The sequence below is a fragment of the Cervus canadensis genome, chromosome 11, assembly GCF_019320065.1.
Source record: "Cervus canadensis isolate Bull #8, Minnesota chromosome 11, ASM1932006v1, whole genome shotgun sequence".
NCBI lineage: Eukaryota > Metazoa > Chordata > Mammalia > Artiodactyla > Cervidae > Cervus > Cervus canadensis.
In genome coordinates, this window is record NC_057396.1 from 26,253,540 (window position 1) to 26,278,239 (window position 24,700).

The following is a 24,700-nucleotide window of genomic DNA, read 5'->3' on the forward strand; positions in this document are numbered from 1 at the left end:
CCATCCTAATGGATGTGAAGTGGGGTTCTCTAAAGATTAAAAATGTTGAGAATCTTTTTACGTGCCTACTGGTCATTTATATACCTTTTTTAGAGAAATGGTTATTTTAGCCATTTAAAAATCGGATTAGTTGTCTTTCCATTGTTGAATTTTATGAGTTCTTTGTATATTCTGGCTACTAGTCCCTTATGAACACCAGTTATCGTGTATATCAAATGATACGGTCTCTTTGAGAGGTTTATAAACTGCAAGAGATGTCGCAAATTAACCAAAAGCGCTGACGAACACGGAAGGAAGAGAAGCCTACGGCTCCACGCAGGAGGTCGAGCCCCCAAGCCGCCCGGGCACAACCTGCGTTGCAACCCGGCGCCCACAGTCTCTCCACCCCACGGCGCCCCGCCCCCCGCCCTTTGACCCGCGCCGTTTCCGGTTGGAGACGTGGCTCGAGGCCGCCATCTTGGTAAGAGGCGAGTCGGCGGCGCTCCTGTCAGGGGGCAGCAGGTCCGGAGCGGCCGGTCCTCCCCTTCCCCCGATCCCAGCCCTAGCCGCAGTGGAGCCGGAGCGCGCGGGTGCGCCCCACCACCGCCGTCACCATGGTAAGACCCGAGCCGGGCTTAACTCCCGCGCCCGGCCTTGCTCGACCGTTCTCCCTGCCGCCGGCCTGTGCTGGGGCTAGAGGAGCCCCGCCCCAAGGGCCGGGAGCCGGATACTTCCTCGGGGCTCTGGGGGCTTCTCTACCCTGTGCTCGACTCCCCAGGAGATCCGAGGGACCTGACTGCAGTCCCTCTATCGTCGCGCCCACACCCCTCCCCCGCCATCTGCTAGGCACCCTCCACTGCCGGGTTCCGGGCCCCAAAGTGGGCCCGGGGTTTTTGCTCTGCAAGAACCTACCTTTTAGTGATGTGTCTTGGACCCCACGCTGCGGACCTGGCCTCTGGTGTCCAGCAGGTTCAGTGGGTGCCTCGGCGCCCCAAGCTGGGCTTCTGTCAGGGGTTCGCTTCGTTCTGTAATCAACTCATCTCTCATCCCCGGTGTTCCGTAGGCCGTGGATGTTTGAAATCTAAATCATTAGTGTTGAGGACTTTTTCTTTAGTTTGTTCGAAAAAGAGAAATAGAGGAAAGTGCATAGGGAGGCACAGAACAGGAAAGAGTAACTTCTGACAGTGATCTGGCACTAATTGTGGGACCCTGCTACCCGCATCTGTAGATCTTAGGTGTGTCCATTTGTCGGTGTGATTGGGTATACTCCGTGTATACAGCACTGGGAAGATGCGAGCCAGTTACGCACACAGGTTTTCTGTCTTCTAGGAGCTTATAGCTCAGGTGAAGTGCGGATGTGGCATATCGGAATCAGACGTCTCAGAGGAGTGAGAAGGGGGTTATTCTTTGGGACCTGTTACTTGCCTTCACTTGAATTATCTCCGTTCTCGTCTGTGGTGGTGGTGGTTTAGTGGCTGAGTTGACTCTTTTGTGATCACATGGACTACTGGGTTCCTCTATCCAGGCAAGAATACTGGAATGGGTTGCCATTTTCTTATCCCATCCCATCTGTTGTAGAGAAGGTTAAAATTAATGTTTGTGAGAGATGAAACAAAACATAGTGCTTACTCCACTGCATCTGGCTTCATCGCTATGATTTGTGAATATTTATGAAAGCATCTTCCTACACACTTCAGAGATGACAATATAATTTGGTGCCAGTTATACTAAGTTCTGTTCACAGCCTTTTTAGATGAAAACTTGGTTGGTGAGGAGATTCAGGCTTGGGCTTTAAATCGCTGAACAGTTTTCTTCAGCTTCAGGCGTATAAATTGCATCAAGCAGGTTTGTCTCATAAAACTTTTATGTTGGACATAAAATTTCCAAAATCTCCTTTCTTTATTTCCACTAGGAGGCTTAGTATTCGGGTAGTGATTTTAAAACGACTTTCTTTTTACATCTTGGATGTACATGTAATGGATTTCAGAGTATATTATAACATTAAAAGCAAAATTAAAGGCTTTATTATATAAACCAAATGTAGATAATCTTAACAAATACCTAGTTTGTTGAAAAGTTCTTGGGAACGTCATGCTGTTTTTTTTCCCTAGTAATATTTTTAATTCATCAATAAGCAGAGAGCCCATAGGGCCCTAGGTGTTGAGTGGTAAACATGAAAACATAAATTTTGCATATTATTTGGACACTGCATATGCATACAGTTGTGTCGCATTTAAATATGCCTATAGTTCTGAATTATTTGGAACTTGGCAGGATCCAGATACCTACAGATTTGTGTACTCTGGAGAACAGCTTATCTCAGTACATTCTGCACTGTTGAGTCTTAAAGGCATTATTAAGTATTTTTCTGTGTGATATTTATGGGTTCCGTTCCTTTACAAAGAGATCCCTGGACAAAGAAATGTCCAAATAGGGTAACATTTTGCAAAGATTTCTTGAATCTAAAAGCTGTATCCAAAGTTCTAAAAGTTGATCTATAATAAAATTTTCAAACATGCAGGAAAGTTGAGAGCTTTACAGTGAACACCCATGTAACCACCAGCTAGTCTGTAATTAACATTTCACTATTTTTGCTTTATCACACATCTAATTATTCATCCATCCTGTGGTCATCATTTTTTTTTTTTAATGCATTTTAGGGGCTTCTCTGGTGGTCCAGTGGCTAAGACTCCACACACCCAATGCAGGGGGCCTGGGTTTGATCCCTGGTCAAGGAACTCGATCCCACATGCTGCAATTAAGAGCTCATACAGCCAAATAAATAAATACATACATTTTAAATGCACTTTAAAATAAATTGTAGATATCAGTATGTAAATGTTAGTTTTTGAATAGTAAATTTCCTTTAGCTTTAGTGACTGAACTTGGTGCAAAATGTCCTACACTGCAAAGTCCTAGTAGAGAAATAAAATGAACAAATGGAAAAACAAATGATTTATGATGACTTTGTTATAAAATCAAGTACAAAAAAAGATATTTTTTAAAAATCTTTTTTCTAGTTTTCATCAAGTTAATGAGAACGTGTTCTTATTTTCTTAACATTTGTCAGGTATCGTCAGTTTTTTTCCTTAATAAACTTATATTTGAATGAACTTGATATTAAGTCTCATTGTAGCCCTAATCTGTGAAGACTTTACTTATCTACAGAGTGCTATTCTTTTCTTATTTACTAAGTATGGGGAGTGAGTAAATTTATTGTAGTGATCTCATTAAATATCAGTGATCCCAGTATGTTCAGTTCCCAAGAATCATTAGTTATTAGAAAGCTAGTTTTGGGTTTCTATGTCTGAGATTGGGGCCTGGGACAGCGGGCACTGAAATCCTACATAGTAATAACAGTTCCCAGTTAGGGGGTTATTTTTTTCTTTTTCATATGCAATACAGCAGCTGCACACCTGTTGTATTCTTCATGTATCTTTTTGATTGTTGTTTCAGAGGAGAACAAAGAATGAAAATAATGTCTTGAGTTTCTGTTGATTTGCCACCTTGTTTATTGTCCAAATAGGAAGTACACTGCAGAAACTGAGAACAATGTCCCTTTATTTTTATACTCTACTACAAGTTTTTTGTTTTAGAACAGGAACTTGGTGATGAGCTTAAAACTCTCACTGAGTAACTTCAAGTTTTGGTTCTATTTTGTGCTCTATGTTTTATTGTAATCTCCCCCGATTTGATATTATCTGTAATCACTTCATGCAAGCAAGAAAGACAAAATGATCCTGTATGACAGTTGTAGAAACTAGCCATAATATGATCATAAATTATATAGAGATCATCATTACAGTGAATTACAAAGAACAGAGTTACCGGCTAATTGTGAAAGTGAGGAATACTGAAGCATTTAAGGGTTCAAGGAAGTCTTTGACTTTTTTCTTTAGGGAATTGTTCATATTTTTCCTGTTATTTTTGGACCTCTATTGCTAGTGGAGATGAAGGGATGATATGGCAGCTATCTGACACACATATTCTATAAACATATATATGATTTGTTTTGGTTAGGCAGTTTGCCTTTTGGCAGCTTAATATTAATGCAAAACATGGTTCCAAAGTAGTTATCACTGGAGTGGTGGGTGTGAAATGGAGGCATTGCAAATTTTCTGTTGCTATAATTTTCAGATGCTTAGAGTTACAGTATCATAAAGATGCAAAGGCACTTTCACATAAACTAACCTTTATTTTGGGCTTCCCTGGTGGTTCAGAAGGCCGATAATCCACCTGCAATGCGGGAGACCTGGATTCGATCCCCAGGTTTGGGAAGATACCCTGGAGAAGGGAATGGCTACCCACTCCAGTATTCTGGCCTGGAGAATTCCATGGACAGAGAAGCCTGGCAGGCTACAGTCCATGGGGTCACAAAAAGTTGGACACGACTGAGTGACTTTCACTTCACTTCACTTCAACCTCTATTTTAGGTGTATTTCAAGAAGCAATTAAGTGACATCCAACGTAATATAATTAGTGGTAGAGGCAGAACAGAAATCTAATTATCCAGCTTTCTTTACTCAAAGAACTTGGATAGGAGAGTGTTGTTATTTAATCCAAAAACAAATGATGATATATTCAAAGTATTTTAAGTATATTAAGAGAAAAGTTGTCTAACAAAGTTTAACCTATTGGGGAATTCTATTTTTTAAAACAATCCTGAGGAGATCATCTCCAAAACTCTGGGCCCAGAGGGACTCCCTTGGTGATCCAGTGGCTAAAACTCTGTGCTCTGGATGCAGGGGGCCTGGGTTTGATCCCTAGTCAGGGAACTAGATCCCACATGTTGCAACTAAGATCTCGCATGTTGCAAGGAAAATTAAAAAAAAAAAAAATCCCTTGTCAGCTAAGACTTGGCACAGGCAAATAAATAAATACTAAAAAAAAAAAAAAAAAAAAGCAAGAACTCTTGAAAGTTTGTTTTAGGTCTAGATGCTCTTTTCCAAAAATGTAAAAAACGAGTAAAATAACTGTATAGAGAATCATACTATTCACTGTTTCCCAAAGAAAATCAGGTCAAATTACAGTAGGAAAAATTAACCTACCTTTTAGTATATACTGTTTTAATAATTGGTAAACACTGATGTGAAGAGAAAATTATTTCAAGGCATTTAAGAAGATGAATGTTGACTTAGAATAGGTTCAATTTATCTTGTTGACCATACCTTCCAACCAAGTTATTAACTGCTGCGTTAACATGAATAATAGTGAATAGAAACCTATGTCAACTTTGTGGAAACTGTGATTGTGATGTCATGTGTGTTTTGAAGTTGAGAGTCATACTCAGTCTTGGGCACTTGGGTCCTGCTTTGGGAGCCTTATTTGCTGTGTCTGAACAATGGAATGACTCAAAGAGAGGACCTACTATTTTACCCTACTGTTCCTTCATCTTTACATACTCAAGTTTCCTGATTGATCAAAGCATAATTTAAGTAGTGTTTCTTCCATCAAATCTTCATGATCTTGTGAGCTAGAAGTAATCTCTTCTTCCTCTGAATTCCCATAGTGCATTATTTTACACATTCTGCCTAGTTTGTGTCTTATCCCTGCTAGGCTTCTGCTGCCCTTTTTTCCGAGGTGTAATTACATAGAGCATATTTTCATGTTTACAGTATAATAATTTGATATTTGTATGTATTGTGAAATGATCATCAAAATAAGTCTAGTTAATACCACCATACATAGTTAGAAAATAACTTATTTTTCTTGAGATAAGAACTTTTGAGATCTTACTAGATTTCTTAAGAATGCTAGTCCTACTGATTTCCTCACTGTATTCCCAGAGAGCATCTAGTAAGTATAGTAGGTATCCAATAAATAATTTTTTAGTTAATTCTTATAGTAATATAGCCAAAATGGAGATTGCCAGTACCTGTAATTAGCCTTTGACCATGCCCAGTTGATAAAGCAAAGTGAATGGATTGCCACCCTCCATAGCATACATCTTTCTGGTCATAGGTTGTCTTTAATTTCTTTTTCCCTTTAATGTTGCCTTGATGTTAATTTTTACCTAAACTCTTATCTGTATGGTATGGAGGTCTTTTGAATTCTAGCTGCCTGAGAACTACCCTGAAGCCTATAAACATTGTTTCTAATAGAGTTACTGTTATTAGATATATTAGATATGGGCTTTGCAGTTAAGCAGCATATTTATATAGGTCTGAAGGTTTGGTCTGAGCAATCCTTCTCTGGGTAGATTTTTTACTTCAAGTGTTTAAATTGTGCTGTGCTTAGTATTTCTACTGTGGCTTATTTTATTCTTCAAAACATTGTAAAATTCTCGGGTGGGGGAATCATACTTTCTAGGACTGTGATTCTCAGCCTTTTTTTGGTGAGGAGGGCCTTTGTAAGTATTAAATTTATAATGTGCTCCCATTTATTAGTAGTATTTCTCACTGCATAAAGTGATTTCTCTATGGATCATCTGAGAATTACTACTCTAGAGGTTCTATGAATTTTCTGACATTAAAGGTAAAATTTTTTAGGGAATGTGTGTCCATTTTTAATCTGTTAAAATATTGCCAAATCCATAAAGGTAAAAATCCATTGCTTTGAAATGACAAAGTTTTTAATAAGATTACTTTCTTGGCAAGTTTATTATTAATAATGATGCTGCTTTACCTTTTGAGTATATGTGGTATAAGTTGTATAGTGCTCTGGCTTACAGTTTTATTATACTCATTTGGTCCTCATAATAACTTGTGAGATTGTCAGATGATGCTCCATTTTCTAAGGGAAGAAACTGAGGCTGAGAGGTTGAAACATAACTTAAATCAGACAGATAGTAAACTAGGATCCAGATCGTCTCACTTCTACTCTTTTAACTTTCCTGGTATATTAACTTGATTCTTTGCAAATTTAGAACACTATTTCTAATTCACATAGTCTTTGGGAAAAGAAGAAACCAATGTGAGATCATCTCAAATATAAGGAAATTCTTCATTTTCCTGATGAGAATATTAAGGAAACCTTTTTGGAGTATATAAACTTTTAGGACTGTAGCACAAATATTTAAAGTATTTAAAAATTTACTGATGTTCTTAAAGTATTTAATAATTTACTTAAATATACTGTTAATTTTTTAATTATTTTTTTGTCTTTTGTTTTTGTTTTTTTCCGTTTATTTTTATTAGTTGGAGGCTAATTACTTTACAGTATTGTAGTGGTTTTTGCCATACATTGACATGAATCAGCCATGGATTTACATGTGTTCCCCATCCTGAACCCCCCTCCCACCTCCCTCCCCATCCCATCCCTCTGGGTCATCCCAGTGCACCAGCCCCGAGCACTTGTCTCATGCATCCAACCTGGACTGGCGATCTGTTTCACAACTGTTGATTTTTTTTTTTTTTTTTTACAACTGTTGATTTTTAAATTGAAAAATAATTCATTTTTTTCTGTTCTTATGTTCATGAAACTGTTTATCCAAATTCTTCACAGGCATCATTGTCACTAGGTGTGCTTTTTGAATTACAGTTTTCTATAACTTTTATACATACAATTTTTAATATTAGCACTTTTTTAATCCATATATCATATTGATACTTTTGGAAACTTTATTATGAGTCATAAAAACCCATTTGTATTACAGTAGAGCAGTTGATTTTAAAAGAAATATTTATTGGGAATTCCTTAGCAGTCCAGTGGCTGGGACTCTGAGCTTTCACTGCCAAGAGCCCAGGTTCAGTCCCTGATTGGTGAACTATTTTAAAATCCCGCAAACCACATAGTACAGAAAAAGAAAAAAAAAATCATTACTGACATCCAGCACATGAAATTGTGAGTTCTGATCCTCAGGATAATTTATAAATCAGATGACCTTTTATTAGTACATGTAAAACTAGCACAGTTTGAGACGGAGGATAAAATCTACCCTACACAATTCATTTAGATGTTCAATGTAAACTAATTGAGAGAAAATTTTTAATATGAAAGACTGCAGAAGAATTTGAATCTATACAGCTGTTTTTTTTTATGATAAATATTCCTTGTTTAAAAAATACTTTTAATGGATATGTCATACCTTAAATTTATCAATAGTTTCTTAATGTCATTAACTGTTCATTCCCTGTTCGTATTTTCCCATTTGTCTTATAATTTTTTTAAACAGTTGTTTGAATCAGGATTCAAATAAGATTATACATTGTGATTGGTTAACATGTCTCTTAAGTCTCTTTTAATCTATGGGTTTGCCCTCCATTCCTTTTTTTATTGAGATATAATTCACATACCATAAAATTCAGCCTTTTTAAGTGTATAATTAATTGATTTTTAGTATACTCACATAGGTTTTGCAGCCATCATCCATAAGGTTAGAATATTTTCATAATCCCCCCCAAAAATCCCATACTAATTATCAGTCACTTTCCATTTCCCCTTTCCCAGCCCCTGGTAACCATTGATCTACTTTCTTTCTCTGAATTTGTTTATTCTGAATGTTTCATGTAAATGGAATCATGTGAGATGCCTTTTGTATCTGGTTTCTTTCATTTAGTGTAATATTTTCAAAGTTCATCCATACTATAGCATATTCTTCATTCCTTTTTATAGCTGAATAATAGTCCATTGTTTAGATGTATCACATTCTGTTTATCCATTCATAGGTTGGTGGATATTTGGGTTTTCACTGTTTATTTACTTATTTAAATACACAGATTTTTAGTTTTTTTGGCTCTGCCTTGTGACTTCCAGGATCTTTGTTCCCTGACCAGGGATGGAACATGGGTCATGGCAGTGAAAGTGCCAAATCCTAACCACTGGACTGCTGGGGAATTCCTGGTTTTCACTTTTTATTATGTATTAGGTATTTTGAATAATGCTGCTATGAACATGTGTACAAATTTTTATGTGACATAGCTCTTTTATGAGGGCTCATATTGGGACAGAAATCTTACTTTATTTGGATATATGTGTCATATAAATAAAATATGACACAATCAAAGACATACCTGCTTATCACTCATAAACTAAAGCAGCAACTACCTTTTCTTTTTTCTTTTTCTGCCAGAAATATGCAGATGGTTGAAACATGAACCTCATGTGATAAAAACTAATGTGAAAGCAAATTTTTGAGTATATTTGGTTTTATTCTTCTAAACAAGTCTAAGTCTCTTGCCTGGTGATAATTTTAGGTCAGTTTCTTCTCCTTCAAGATTAAGGTATTACTATGTGTATACCAGGGCTTCCCTGGTAGCTCAGCTGGTAAAGAATCCGCCTGCAATGCAGGAGACCCCGGTTCAATTCCTGGGTCAGGAGGATCCCTTAGAGAAGGCTATCCACTTCAGTATTCTTGGGCTTCCCTGGGGGCTCAGATGGTAAAGACTCTGCCTGCAATGCAGGAGAACTGGGTTCTATCCCTGGATCAGGAAGATCCCCTGAGGAGGACATGGCAACCCACTCCAGTATTCTTGCCTGGAGAATCCCTGTAGACAGAGGAGCCCGGTGGGCTACAGTCCATGGGGTTACAAGGAGTCGGACATGACTGAACGACTAAGCACACGTGTGTACCAAGAATTAGAGGAGTCCTTGCCCTTTTTTGAAGAAATCTTTCTTTATTTCACACTATTAAAGACATGAATGGGGACAGTGTGGGGAATATAGTCTATAATTATGTAATATTTTTGTATGGTAACAGATGGTGACTAGGTTATCATGGTGAACATTTTAAAATGTATAGAAATATGGAAGAACTATGTTGTATACGAGAAATCAGCGTAGTGTTGTAGGTCAGTTATACTTTAAAAATAGCCAATACAATATTGTAAAGCAATTATCCTCCAATTAAAAATAAATAAATTTAATCTTATTGTTAAAAAAACAAACTCATAGAAAAGAGATCAGATTTGTGGTCACCAGTGGCAGGGACTGGTTGGCGGCGGGGGGTGGGGAGGGAGATTGGATGAAGGTAGTCAAAAAAAGTGCAAACTTCCAGTTATAAGCTAAGTAAGTACTGGACATGCAGTGTACAATATGATCAATATAACTAACAGTGCTGTATCTTATATATATGAAAGTTGTTAAAAGAATAACATCACAAGGGAAAAAAGTTTTTTTTCTATTTGTTTTTGGCCATGCCAGGCAGCTTACAGGATCTTAGTTCCCTGAGTAGGGATCAATTTGGGTCCTTCACGGTGAAAGTGCCGAGTTCTAACCACTGGACCATGAGGGAATTCCCTTTTTTATATTTTTTTAATGTTGTACCTGTATGAGATGATGGATGTTCACCAAACTTATGATGTGTATAAGTCAAATCATTATGCTGTACACCTTAAACTTTCAGTGCTGTATGTCAATTATATTTCAGTTAAACTGGAAGAAAAAAGTAAAATTAAAGGCATGAAATCACCATATACACTTAAAATACCTTGTAACTTTATATGTGAATTCTACCTCAATAAAGCTGAATTTAAAAAAAAATTCTATAGCAACAACAGCAACAAAATAATAAAGACATGGAGTGGAAGATTTCTTTGAAAAGAATGGGTCATAACCTTGTTGCATTTTTATTCTTTTTGGGGAATCTTTTACTCCCCTCAGTATATCTTCTTGCCTCTTGCCTGGGTGGTAACAGCAACCTCCCAAGTAGTTGTGATGGTGAATGATACATTTCTTAAGTACAAAACTATTTATTTATTTTAAAAGATTATAAGTATTTTGGGGAAAGATGACTGTTCTGGGACTTTTAAGCTAGCTTATTTACCACTTTTGAAGTAATCAACTGTAATTTTTATACTCTACTTTTCCATATGTCTAAAATATCATCTTATATTTTTAAATATAAGATATAAAATATATTTTTTATATTTTACAGATATAAAAATATATTTTAGACATACAGGGGCTATTTTAGGGGCTTCCCCGGTTATCTCAGCTGGTAAAGAATCCACCTGTGATGCAGAAAACCCTAGTTCGATTCCTGGGTGGGGCAGATCCCCTGGGGAAGGGACAGACTATGCACTCCAGTATTCTTGGGCTTCCCTGGTGGCTCAGACAGTAAAGAATCCGCCTGCAATGTGGGAGACACTCCAGTATTCTTGCCTAGAGAATTCCCATGGACAGAGGAGCCTGGCGGACTGCAGTTCCTGGGGTCGCAAAGAGTCAGGCGTGGCTGAGTGACTAAGCACACGTATTTTTAAAGGGATATAGTTTACAAAGCAAGATTCTTCCTGAAAGTATTTATTTATGAGGTAGAACTACTTAAAAAAAAAAAACAAACTTTTGAATTCTATACTACATAACTTTATGCCAGCATAATTAAGGTAAGTTTCAACATAGAATTGATAGATTCAGTAGCATAAAATTGTATTACTCTCTTATATGTGTGTCTTTCTAAACTTGCAGTTGTTATTTGGGAAATAGAGCAGTTGATAGGATTTATTCTTGAGATTTCATGTGAGAAAATTTGCACAGTGTTCATGGGAAGTAAATCAATCAGTAAAAATAAAGATCTGTTTGGTAGAGGAAAGTTATTTGTGCAAGATATAGGTCAAACAGTTTTCACTATAAATTGTTTTTACCTAACTGCTTGGACATTAAGTGTGATGGTAATTATCTCCCAAATACCCTGATGACCTATTCTTGATGAATAAGGACATTATGTTCTCCTGTAATCACTGTAAAATATATTCATGTTTTGAAACTAAAAGAATATCTACTCAAATTGACTAACTTGTGTTTTTTCGAGCTGCTCACCTGTAGAGGAAAGATTTCTGTAAAACTGAGGAGCCTGACCAATAGAATGTTGGTATTTCAGAAGTTGTATCCTACTTTTGAGGCTTCCAATATGTGTAAATAGTCTTTCTATTACTTGTCCTTATAAACTTCTGGGTTCCTGCAATGAAGAGACTGTTAACACTGCACTTAATTTTCTTAATACTCTGCTAATGACGTTTGGTTGTATCTTCTTTGGTGCTTTGTTTTGTTTAACGAAATGCCAGACTCTGAAAAAAAGGCTGTTGGTCTTGATCATTGCCCAGTGTCAAAACCTGTGTGAAACATTGAGCCACTTAGTTTTTCATTTTACAGATTGTGTGTCTGTAGGTAAGTTAGTGTGGGTTAATCAAAGAGCAGAAGATAAATTTAAACTCACTAGATTGGTTCCGTATTTTAGGTAAAAATGAAAGGAAAGTTTTGGGGCCTTGTATAAGTATTCAGCCTGCCTGATCAGACCTCTGTAGAAATTTCTGTTTTTCCTTGAAAAAGTTTAAGCTATTTATGGGTCTGCCAAAGCAGAGAGCAACCCAGTTTTGAGTCACAAGTGAGTGAAGTTGCTTAGTCGTGTCCAACTCTTTGCGACCCCATGGACTGTTGCCTACCAGGCTCCTCTGTCTGTGGAATTTTCCAGGCAAGAATACTGGAGTGGGTTGCCATTTCACAGAGGACCCATTAATAATGTGTGTAGACTTAGAAAAAATTATTTCTTTACTAAGTTTTTCTCTAGGTGTGTTACTGAAAAATAGGAGTAATAGCTTCATTTTCCTATACTTCACCTTTATCTTATGAATGACATAGTATAATTAAAAGAGCAATGAAGTAGAGTCTGAAAGTCAGCATTCTAGTAGTAGTTATATCACTAAATAACTGAGAGTGGCATCCTGCGGATCTGAGGATGTTGAGAAAACACATGTAATAAAATGATTAGTACCTATTTACATATTCCTTGCAGGTGCTGTTGGCAGCAGCGGTCTGTACAAAAGCAGGAAAAGCTATTGTTTCTCGACAGTTTGTAGAGATGACTCGAACTCGGATTGAGGGCTTGTTAGCAGCTTTTCCAAAGCTCATGAACACTGGAAAACAGCATACATTTGTGGAAACAGAGAGTGTCAGATATGTTTACCAGCCTATGGAGAAATTGTACATGGTACTGATCACTACCAAAAACAGCAACATCTTAGAAGATCTGGAGACCCTAAGGCTCTTCTCAAGAGTGGTAAGAGTCCTGTAATACTGGGTTAAGGTTTTTGGATTTTAAGTTTTTTGTGTGAAACTATTTTCCCCCAAAGCATCTGATGCTTATTATTTTGCGTGTTCTATGCACCTAGTCCCTGTCCCAGCATCTTATGTCACATCTCCTTTTACTGGATTCCTAAGACTGTAAATACTACAAAGGAGAGTATGAAAATTGCTCTTTTGTTTCCCAGTTCTCTAGCAGTGACTATAACCTGCCCTTGTGGTTCTGACACTTGTTTGGCCATATTTTTAGATAATAATCTTCTGATGAGATTTGTTGATGTAGCCACAAACATACAAAGGCTTATGCCAAAGACTTGCTTAAAGAGTAGTGAAAGGAGCTAGTAAAGCGATTCAGGCATACTGAAATTTATGTATTTTACAGGATAAGAATTGGAAAGCATAACTGCTGACACATTCTAAATATTTCTTTTCCATTGTTCCCATGATTAGATTCCTGAATATTGCCGAGCCTTAGAAGAGAATGAAATATCTGAGCACTGTTTTGATCTGATTTTTGCATTTGATGAAATTGTTGCCTTGGGATACCGGGAGAATGTTAACCTGGCACAGATCAGAACCTTCACAGAAATGGATTCCCATGAGGAGAAGGTGTTCAGAGCAGTCAGAGAGGTAAACAGGGTCTTCTTTGAGACTGCTGGTTTGTGTCTTTCTTTTAGGCTTCTCTGTTTGACTTTCCTTTTTTTATTTGCTAGTCTGGTCTGAACTCAAAGCTGCATCCAAGTATGTCTCTTTTTGTAGACTCAAGAGCGTGAAGCCAAGGCTGAGATGCGGCGTAAAGCAAAAGAATTGCAGCAGGCCCGAAGAGATGCAGAGAGACAGGGCAAAAAAGCACCAGGATTTGGGGGCTTTGGAAGCTCCACAGTGTCTGGAGGCAGCACGACTTCTATGATCACAGAGACCATCATTGAAACTGATAAACCAAAAGTGGCACCCGCACCAGCCAGGTATAATCTAGTGTAATCACCTAGAATACAGTTCTAGAATGGCAGATGAAGGCTATATGTGTGTATCTCAGAGCAATCTGATTTCTAGGCAAACTATAAATAACGAGTGCCTTGATAAAGTAAGAGTAATATTAAATTTGGCTGCATATTGATAATATGGGGATAAGGGAGAAATCTGATTGTGGTGTTTTTCCTTTTGTGTGAAAGAGAGTTCTTTTACAGATTTTACCATGAAGCTCAGTTTCCTATGAGAGTTGCCTTATATTGGAAGAGAAGTTATTTAACTGTTTAAGGGACACATACTTTTAATCTAGTGTTCATAAATGGATTTCAGGGAGAATCTAAACTACCTAAAATTATATGAAAAAGTTTGTTTGTACATATTTATCTGGATAGAAGGTACAAAGTTTTCCTCAGGTCACACATGCTTATCAAAGTATACCTTTGGTCTTTGGTTACTTGAACCTTATGTGGTTCTTCTCTTTGTTTGTTTTTTGGTCATGCCCCTATAGCATGCAAGATCTTAGTTTCCCAACTAGGGAGTGAACCTGTGCCTTGCACTGGAAGCACAGAATCCTAACCACTGGACCACCAGAGAATCTCTGAAACTTACATGTTAATAGTAATCCATCTGCCAGTTCGAACAAGAAATAGTTTAGTGGTCCACTAAACACTAGGAAACTTTAGTTTTTCCCTTGAGGTATTCACATTTCTCTTAAAGAACAGCTTTAGGGAAAGCTTTAGTGATAGGGAACTATTAGTTTTTAACTGTTTAAATCATATGTGTATTTTTTCTTATTTTTGCATTCTTCCACTTAGACCTTCAGGCCCTAGCAAGGCTCTGAAACTGGGAGCTAAAGGAAAGGAAGTAGATAACTTCGTTGACAAATTGAAATCTGAAGGTGAAAATATCATATCCTCCAATATGGGCAAGCGTACCTCTGAAGCAACCAAAGTGCATGCTCCACCCATTAATATGGAGAGGTGAGTGGTAACTTTTTCAGTAGGAACAGACCACATGGTGTTAAAAATTTTTTTATCTCAATACTTTATAAATTCTTTTTGTGTTTTTTAATCTTTCCAGATTTAAAAGACTTAAGAGTATATTCTAAACAGCAGGGTTCTACTGTATATTATCACACAGGGAACTACATTCAGTATCCTTTGATAAACCATAATGGAAAGGAATATGAAAGAATAAATACATATGTATACCTGAGTCACTTTGCTGTACAGTAGACATTAAACACAACATTGTAAATCAGCTACACTTCAGTAAAATTTTAGGTGTTAACATGAGCTATTCCCCCTCTGCCCTCTTCGAACCATAATGGGGGACTCTTAGCCATCTGTTTTCTGTTTAGAACTTAACCTTTCTACCAACTCTGTGGTGGTTAAATTAAACAAAAAATAATTTTTCTTCATGCTTAGTTTATACTTTGTCTCTTAAAATGGACTTGAATTAGAATACTAGAACAATGATTAGCTCTGTACTATATTTTGGCATGTCTTTCTCTAATTAGGACAAAAATTATAAATATCTTTAGTAGCAAATTAATGTGTTATTTTTGCTTTTTTGTTTGTTTTGTTATTTTTCTTTTTAAGTATTTAAAGCCAGTATAGAATATTTTGATTTGTCTCTTATCTCAGGACTATGGTACTGGTTGGTAACATTTTTTTTTCCCCAATTATTTTTATTAGTTGGAGGCTAATTACTTTACAGTATTGTAGTGGTTTTTGCCATACATTGACATGAATCAGCCATGGATTTACATGTATTCCCCGTCCTGAACCCCCTTCCCACCTCCCTCCCCATCCCATCCCTCTGGGTCATCCCAGTGCACCAGCCCTGAGCACTTGTCTCATGCATCCAACCTGGACTGGTGATCTGTTTCACACTTGATAATGGTTGGTAACAGTTTTAAGTGGTAGTTACCAAGTTCACATTTTCATGACTCAGATTTCTTGTCTTGAAGCCCAGACTTTCTACTGTTACTGATGGTTTTGAGGTCAGGTGAAAAATGAGTCTCGGAGGATACCTCTATCACGTGTGCTTCAAAGAGGAGTGTTTTGTGTGTCTTATTTTATATGAAATGAACAGGGTTTTGTTGGGATAAATCTTTTAAATCACTAAAGCTCCTGTGTTATTCCTAGTGGTTGCTCTGAGGGAGACAGGTTTGATACTATTTTAATAAGATATTGGAGACTATCGTGTACTAGACAGAGCTTGAAACTCTTTTCTGAATGTTGGAATACTTCTTGAGCAAATGCTTATGAAGGTAAATGACACCATGCATTGTCTTTAAGATACAGGTCTCTGTGGTCTTGAGTCTCATGCTTTTGTTTCTGGGAAGACTTAGAGGTTGGAACAGAATAAAGTAGGACGCCAGCATAGTGTTTTAAACCACTGCAGTTCACCCAGCTAAAAACTGTTTTAGTGAGGAATATGGATAGATTGTACTTAAAAATGGCTCTTAGCAGCAGTACCTTTTATTTTATTTATTTTAAAAACTAGATTATACTATGGCTGATTCATATCAATGTATGACAAAACCCACTGAAAAAAAATAAATAAATAAAAAATAAATAAATAAAGGAGAAATTGAAAAAAAAACAACAAAAAGAAAAAAAAAAAAAAACTAGATTATACATTCATGTAGTTGTTCAAAATTCAAAAGGTTCAAAGGATGTTACACTAAAACTTCTTCCCACCCAGCCATTCACGGTTCTCTCTTCAGATGCAACTAGCATTAACTGGTTTTTGTGTGTATCTTCCAAGAGAGATAGTGTATGTATAGATGAATAAAAATATGGTGTAATTCTGTTTTTCTCTTGTTATATATAAGTGGTGATGTACTTGACACATTTCCACTTGCTTTTTTCACTGCAGTTCAGTCGCTCAGTTGTGTCCAATTCTTTGTGACCCCATGGACAGCAGCACACCAGGGCTCCCTGTCTATCACCAGCTCCCGGAGTTTACTCACACTCACGTCCATTGAGTCGGTGGCCCCATCCAATCGTCTCATCCTCTGTCGTCAACTTCTCCCTTCAGTCTTTGCCAGCATCAGGGTCTTTTAAAATGAGTCACTTCTTTGCATCATGTGGCCAAAGTATTGGAGTTTCAGCTTCAGCATCAGTCCTTCCAATGAATATTCAGGACTGATTTCTTTTAGGAATGACTGGTTGGATCTCCTTGCAGTCCAAGGGACTCTCAAGAGTCTTCTCCAACACCACAGTTCAAAAGCATCAATTCTTCAGTGGTTAGCTTTCTTTATGGTCCAACTCTCACATCCATACATGACTACTGGAAGAACCATAGCCTTGACCAGACGGACCTTTGCTGACAAAGTAATGTCTCTGCTTTTTAATATGCTGCCTAGCTTGGTCATAACTTTTCTTCCAGAGAGTAAGCATCTTTTAATTTCATGGCTGCAGTCACCATCTGCAGTGATTTTGGAGCCACCAAAAATAAAGTCAGCCACTGTTTCCACTGTTTCTCCATCTATTTGCCATGAAGTGATGGGACTGGATGTCATGATCTTAGTTTTCTGCATGTTGAGCTTTAAGCCAACTTTTTCACTCTCCTCTTTCACTTTCATCAAGAGGCTCTTTAGTTCTTTGCTTTCTGCCATAAGGGTGGTTTCATCTGCATATCTGAGGTTATTGATATTTCTCCCAGCAATCTTGATTTCACCTTGTGCATCATCCAACCCAGCATCTCTCATGATGTACTCTGCATAGAAGTTAAATAAGCAGGGTGACAATATCCAGCCTTGACGTACTCCTTTCCTTATTTGTAACCAGTCTGTTGTTCTATGTCTGGTTCTAACTGTTGCTTCTTGACCTACATACAGATTTCTCAGGAGGCAGGTAAAGTGCTCTGGTATTCCCATCTTTTGAAGAATTTTCCAGTTTGTTATGATCTACACAGTCAAAGGCTTTGGCATAATCAATAAAGCAGAAGTAGATTTTTTTCTGGTATTCTCTTGCCTTTTCTATGATCCAACTGATGTTGGCAGTTTGATCTCTGGTTCCTCTGCCTTTTCTAAATCTAGCTTGAACATCTGGAAGTTCATGGTTCACATACTGTTGAATCCTGGCTTGGAGAATTTTGAACATTATTTTACTAACATGTGAGATGAGTGCAGTTGTGCGGTAGTTTGAACATTCTTTGGCATTGCCTTTCTTTGGGGCTGGAATGAAAACTGACCTTTTCCAGTCCCGCGGCCACTGCTGAGTTTTCCAAATTTGCTGGCATATTGAGTGCAGCACTTTCACAGCATCATCTCATCTTTTAGGATTTTAAATAGCTCAGCTGGAATTCCATCACCTCCACTAGCTTTGTTTGTAGTGATGCTTCCTAAGGCTCACTTGACTTCACATTCCAGCATGTCTGGTTCTAGGTGAGTGATCACACCATCGTGGTTATCTGGATCATGAAGATATTTTTTGTATAGTTCTTTTGTGTATTCTTGCCATCTCTTCTTAATATCTTCTGCTTCTGTTAGGTCCATACCATTTCTGTCCTTTATTGTGTCCATCTTTGCATGAAATGTTCCCTTGGTACCTCTAATTTTCTTGAGGAGATCTCTAGTCTTTCCCATTCTATTGTTTTCCTCTATTCCTTTGCACTGATCACGGAGGAAGGTTTCCTGTCTCTCCTGGCTGTTCTTTGGAACTCTACATTCAAATGGGTATAGCTTTCCTTTTCTCCTTTGCCTTTAGCTTCTCTTCTTTTCACAGCTATTTGTAAGGCCTCCTCAGACAACCATTTTGCCTTTTTGAATTTCTTTTTCTTGGGGATGGTCTTGATCCCTGCCTCCTGTACAATGTCACAAACCTCCATCCATAGTTCTTCAGGCTCTCTATCAGATCTAATGCCTTGAATCTATTTGTCACTTCCACTGTATAATTGTAAGGGATTTGGTTTAGGTCATACCTGAATGGTCTAGTGGTTTGCCCTACTTTCTTCAATTTAAGTCCAAATTTGGCAATAAGGAGTTCATGATTGGAGCCACAGTCAGCGGCCAGTCTTGTTTTTGCTGATTGTATAAAGCTTCTCCATCTTTGGCTGCAAAGAATATAATCAGTCTGATTTCGGTGTTGACTATCTGGTGATGTCCATGTGTAGATCTTCTCTTGTGTTGTTGGAAGAGGGTGCTTGCTATGACCAGTGTGCTCTCTTGGCAAAACTCTGTCAGCCTTTGCCCTGCTTCATTTTGTACTCCAAGGCCAAATTTGCCTGTTACTCCAGGTTTCTCTTGACTTCCTACTTTTGCATTCCAGTCCCCTATGATGAAAAGGACATCTTTTTTGGGTGTTAATAAGGAAATTTTTGTCTTCAGTTAAGTGAAAAATTAATTGATTGCTGGGAGAAATATCAATAACAGATATGCAGATGACACCACCCTTGTGGCAGAAAGCAAAGAAGAACTAAAGAGCCTCTTGATGAAAGTGAAAGAGGAGAGTGAAAAAGCTGGCTTAAAACACTGTGTTCAGAAAACCAAGATCATGGCATCCAGTCCCATCACTTCATGGCAAATAGATAGGTAAACGATGGAAACAGTGACAGACTTTATTTTTGGGGGCTCCAAAATCATTGCAGATGGTGACTGCAGCCATGAAATTAAAAGATGCTTGCTCCTTGGAAGAAAAGCTATGACCAAGCTAGGCAGCATATTAAAAAGCAGAGACATTACTTTGCCGAAAAGGTCCGTCTAGTCAAAGCTATGGTTTTTCCAGTAGTCATATGGATGTGAGAGTTGAACTGGAAAGAAAGCTGGGCACTGAAGAATTGATGCTTTTGAACTGTGGTGTTGGAGAAGACTCTTGAGAGTCCCTTGGACTGCAAGGAGATCCAACCAGTCAGTCCTAAAGGAAATTAGTCCTGAATATTCATTGAAAGGACTGATGCTGAAACTCCAATACTTTGGCCACATGATGGAAAGAAGTGACTCATTTTAAAAGACCCTGATGCTGGGAAAGATTGAAGGCAGGAGGAGAAGTGGATGGCAGAGGATGAGATGGTTGGATGGCATATCCGACTCAATGGACATGAGTTTGAGCAAGCTCCGGGAGTTGGTGTTGGACAGGGAAGCCTGTTGTGCTGCAGTCAAGAGTTGGACACGACTGAGCAACTGAACTGAACTGATAAATTTATGAAGTTATTAACAGAACTGTGGTTATGTGAGAGAATATCCTATTCTCACAAAGTATATTCTGAAAAATGTTTAGGGGTAAGGGGCCATGATGTATATGATCTGTGTGTAAATGGTTCAGGAGAAAAAGTAAAATATAGTTATATAGAGCATGCAAATGATCAAACAAAGGGGATAAAATGTTAGCAATAGAAAAAAAGGATATACATATATTTGTGTTACCATTTTATTTTATTTTTTTCTTTTTTGGCCACACCGTGTAACATGTGAGAACTTAGTTCCCTGATCAGGGATCGAACTCCCACTCTATAGTGGAAGTGCAGCGTCTTAACCAGTGGACCACCAGAAAAGTCCCTGATTTTTAAATTTTTGACATTATTTTCAAATAAAGAATTTTGTCAGTTTCTCTTTTTCTTGTAATTTCCCAGTATTCATTTTTGTTGACATACTTTTATGTATTTAAGTTGTCCTAGTGATAGACATTTGTTTCTAAACTTTTGCTATTGCAGTTTTTCAGTGAATAACATACAACATTGTTTTTCACAGGTGTAGACTTATATGTTGGATGAAGAATCACTAAACCAAAGGATATAATGCTTTATTTTATTTTCTATAGTGATAAAGTATTCTTTTCCTTTTTTAAAAAATTGAAATGTAGTTGATTTACAGTGTTGTATTCACTTCTGTTGTACAGCGGAGTGACTCAGTTATGCATATACAGATATAGGAATTCTTTTCCATTATGGTTTATCCTGGGAGATTGGATATAGTTCCCTGTGCTATACAGCAAGATCTTGCTTTTTATCCATTCTAAATGTAATAGTTTGGCATACAGCAACAAAGACCCAAAGCAATCAGAAACAAATTTTTTAAAAAATGTAATAGTTTGTATAATGCTGTACATTTTGATACATATGGCCACAACACCTTAAAATAAGTTGCTGATGGCTAATGAGCATTAAACCCCAGAGAAAGGGAATTCTGGTTTTTACCTTTCTGAACAAATTTATTTTTCTTTCTCTACAGTGTGCACATGAAGATTGAGGAAAAGATCACATTAACCTGTGGCCGAGATGGAGGATTACAGAACATGGAGCTGCACGGCATGATCATGCTTAGAATCTCAGATGATAAGTTTGGCCGAATTCGTCTTCATGTGGAAAATGAAGACAAGAAAGGAGTACAGCTACAGGTGCCTAGAGGCTTTTAATAAGGGATTATTAAGGCTTTTGTCTACTTAGCACAGTCTTTTTCAGCTGGAGCTCCTGTATGAGCCATAGAACACAGATGATTATTTATTTTATGTAACTAGTACCGTTCTAGATGCATAGAAAGAAAGTTAATCTGTTATCTACAGTGGATGCCTTGAGTCAATAAATGCCTTCCCAAGCCAGTTGTGAGTGACTGACAGCAACTGTATTAGTATGGCCTTTTAATATTGAAAATGAGTGAAAGGTCATTTTGAAATCTAATAAATGACTTCATACTCACTAACAGAGGTACAGAGAGATGCTTATCTGTTACTATTATGCAAAAGTAAATTCATTTAGGATTTTGCTTGAAGTATAGTTAAAGAAACAACAAGTTTTGAAACTTAATGGGCAGGTATTTTATTAAAACAAATTATGACACTGTTTACGCATTCTGCTACTCTATAAACTGCCAGTGCTTGTTTTGTTAGCTGAAGGACAGTATCTAATGGTATATTCGAAATGTACATAAAATTCTTAAAAATAAGTATGTTCTATCTATGTGACTTCTTTCTAAGAAATCTTTATAACACTTGTTCTTGTTACATTTTATTTACTTATTTTCAAACATTTTATTTACTGATTGATGGTTTGGCTGAGTCTTTGTTGCTGCATAGGCTACTCTCAGCTATGGTGTGCAGGCTTCTCACTGCAGGGGCTTCTTTTGCTTCAGAGCACAGGCTCTAGGCCCACTGGCTTCAGTAGTTGAGGCTTCCAGACTCTAGAAAACAGGCTCAGTAGTTGTAGCTCATGGGCTTAGTTGCTTCATGGCATGTGGGATCTTCCCAAATCAGGGACTGATCACCTGAATTCGCAGGTGGATTCTTTACCACTGAGCCACGGGAAGTCCTGTCTTATTTTATGTTTAAAAATTTTTGGCTTTGCTGTGTGGCACATGGGATCTTAGTTCCCGGACCAGGGATCAAACCCACCTCCTCTCCATTAGAAGTGTGGAGTCTTAACCACTGGACCACCAAAGAAGATTGTTGTATTTTATTTAGATAGTTGATCTTACATCTCTTGTCACAAGAACAAAACCTTTTTAGAGAAGAAGGTGATTTTGTCTACTTTTTTCCCTCCCTCATAGTTCAGTTCAGCTCAGCTCAGTTGTGTCCGACTCTTTGCGACCCCATGGACTGCAGCACACCAGGCTTCCCTGTCCATCACCAACTCCCGGAGCTTGTCCAGACTCATGTCCATCAAGTCAGTGATGCCATCCAACCATCTCATCCTCTGCCGTCCACTTCTCCTCCTGCCTTTAGTCTTTCCCAGCATCAGGGTCTTTTCAAATGAGTCACTTCTTCAAATCAGGTGGCCAAAGTATTGGAGTTTCAGCATCAATCCTTCCAGTGAATATTCAGGACTGATTTCCTTTAGGAATGACTGGTTTGATCTCCTTGCAGTCCAAGAGACTCTCAAGAGTCTTTTCCAACACCACAGTTCAAAAGCATAACCAACACACAGTTGTCTTTTGGAAGTAGTGCTTATATTATTTGACAGTAGCATTGCTGGCTCGTAAAGTGTATGTAGTCGTCAATCCAGAAGTTTCTTCTTTTTCCTTTTTTCCCCTGAATATGATTTCTTTAATAAAGATTAGTCCATCTTATTTGGCCTGAGTTTGAACAACTTTAGCTCTCTACACAAAATTGCAAGTAAACTTTGCACAGAGCTTTCTTGACTGAGTGACTTCACTTTCACTTTTCACTTTTATGCGTTGGAGAAGGAAGTGGCAACCCACTCCAGTGTTCTTGTCTGGAGAATCCCAGGGATGGGGTTGCACAGTCTTGGACACGACTGAAGTGACTTAGCACCTCACCGTAAGGTGAGGACTGCTGTGTGACACAGACAGCTGATCAACCTCTGACTCTGCTCTTCTATTTGGCACGCTTGGCCCCACCATGACGCTGCTCCCCTTGAAATATTTTTTTTTTTCCCTTGAAGTATTTTTGTAAAGGACTTGGCTGATGGTCTTTTGACTTTTTCAGTTACAAAATTACTAACTTGTTACAAACAAAATGGGTTAGAGTAAAAATTACTTTATTGCTATTTTTAAAATGTCTTAAATCTTTAAAAGTCATTCAGGGACCTCCCTGGTGGTTCAGTAGTTAAGATTGCACCTTCCAACCAGGGGATGTGGGTTTAATCCCTGGTCGAGGAACTAAGATCCCATATGCTGTGGGGTTGCTAAACCTGCTCACCAAAGTGAAGACCCAGAGCAGACAAAATTTTTTAAAAGTCTTTGAAGAAGGGAAATCTTTCTTCAAAATCAAAAATAATTGGAATTTTTTAGGCACCCTATTTTAGATGTTTAGATTATGGGCCATGTAAGACCAAAAGGAATTTATTTCCTGTCTTGTCATGTCTGAACCTCAGAAATTTTCTTTCCTTTATCATTTCAGACCCATCCAAATGTGGATAAAAAACTTTTCACTGCAGAATCTCTAATTGGTTTGAAGAATCCAGAGAAGTCATTTCCAGTCAACAGTGATGTAGGGGTGCTAAAGTGGAGACTACAGACCACAGAAGAATCTTTTATTCCACTGACAAGTAAGTGCCTCTGGCCAGTCCTACTAAGCTAGCTTGCATTGAGAATTAGAAATAGCCCTGACTTGGGCACTCTTACCCTTATTGCCATAATTCTTTTTGACAAAATGACCTTTTAAAATGGACTGTATTTTAATGATTAGATTTAATTTTTAATATCTTTAATTTTGAAACCATTTTTTTTTTTTTTGAAACCATTGTTTTTAATAGTTTACATTAGAAAGTTTTAAGGCTGGTATCAGTTTTGATTTGCTGTCTTAACTTTGCTTCATTCTTTTCCTAATGTTCTAGTATACTTGCTTTGCTTTTGTCTTCAGTTAATTGCTGGCCCTCAGAAAGTGGAAATGGTTGTGATGTCAACATAGAATATGAGCTACAAGAAGATAATTTAGAACTGAATGATGTGGTGATCACCATTCCACTCCCGTAAGTTCCCCACATAATTGCTTTTTCTATAGTGAGCTTATAAAACTAGTCTTTTTTTTTTTTTTTTTTTTTTTTTTTTTTCTTTTTTTTTTTTTTTTTCTTTTTTTTATTTTTCACTTTGTCTCCAAGACCTTAAACCGAGAGCCTCCAGGCAGTCAGTCACATGGTGCTGGAGCTGCTATGGCACTGGAATGGAACCCACCAGCCACAGGCAGACCAGAAGGTCACGAACAGTGCTCAAAACTAGTCTTTTAGAACTCAATTTTGGAGGCAACACTTAGCTGACTATCCCTGCTAAGATATATAAGATACAAAGGCCAGTTGTGAAAGAAACCTGGTAGAAAAGACTGCATACTTACTGTGTGATTCCATGTATAAGACATTCTGAAAAGGTAATACTCTTGAGACAGAGATCAGGCACTTG

General features: G+C 37.7%; 1 protein-coding gene and 1 non-coding gene across 2 annotated transcripts in view; one reads left to right on the forward strand and one right to left on the reverse strand.

Moving 5' to 3' along the window:
- The first annotated feature begins 435 nt into the window (after window positions 1–435).
- The window catches only part of ARCN1 (archain 1), a 28,728-nt gene continuing 4,463 nt past the window's right edge, over window positions 436–24,700 (forward strand). Inside the window, exons 1-8 of the mRNA XM_043480745.1 lie at window positions 436–596; window positions 12,647–12,910; window positions 13,384–13,563; window positions 13,693–13,898; window positions 14,718–14,882; window positions 21,083–21,248; window positions 23,706–23,853; window positions 24,168–24,276. Coding sequence (XP_043336680.1) covers window positions 594–596; window positions 12,647–12,910; window positions 13,384–13,563; window positions 13,693–13,898; window positions 14,718–14,882; window positions 21,083–21,248; window positions 23,706–23,853; window positions 24,168–24,276 — 1,241 coding nt within the window. The 5' untranslated portion in view covers window positions 436–593. The remainder of the gene's footprint in view (window positions 597–12,646; window positions 12,911–13,383; window positions 13,564–13,692; window positions 13,899–14,717; window positions 14,883–21,082; window positions 21,249–23,705; window positions 23,854–24,167; window positions 24,277–24,700) is intronic.
- On the reverse strand, window positions 24,393–24,515 carry LOC122450685. The gene has a single exon (XR_006272184.1). It is a non-coding gene; the product is annotated as a small nucleolar RNA SNORA54 (small nucleolar RNA).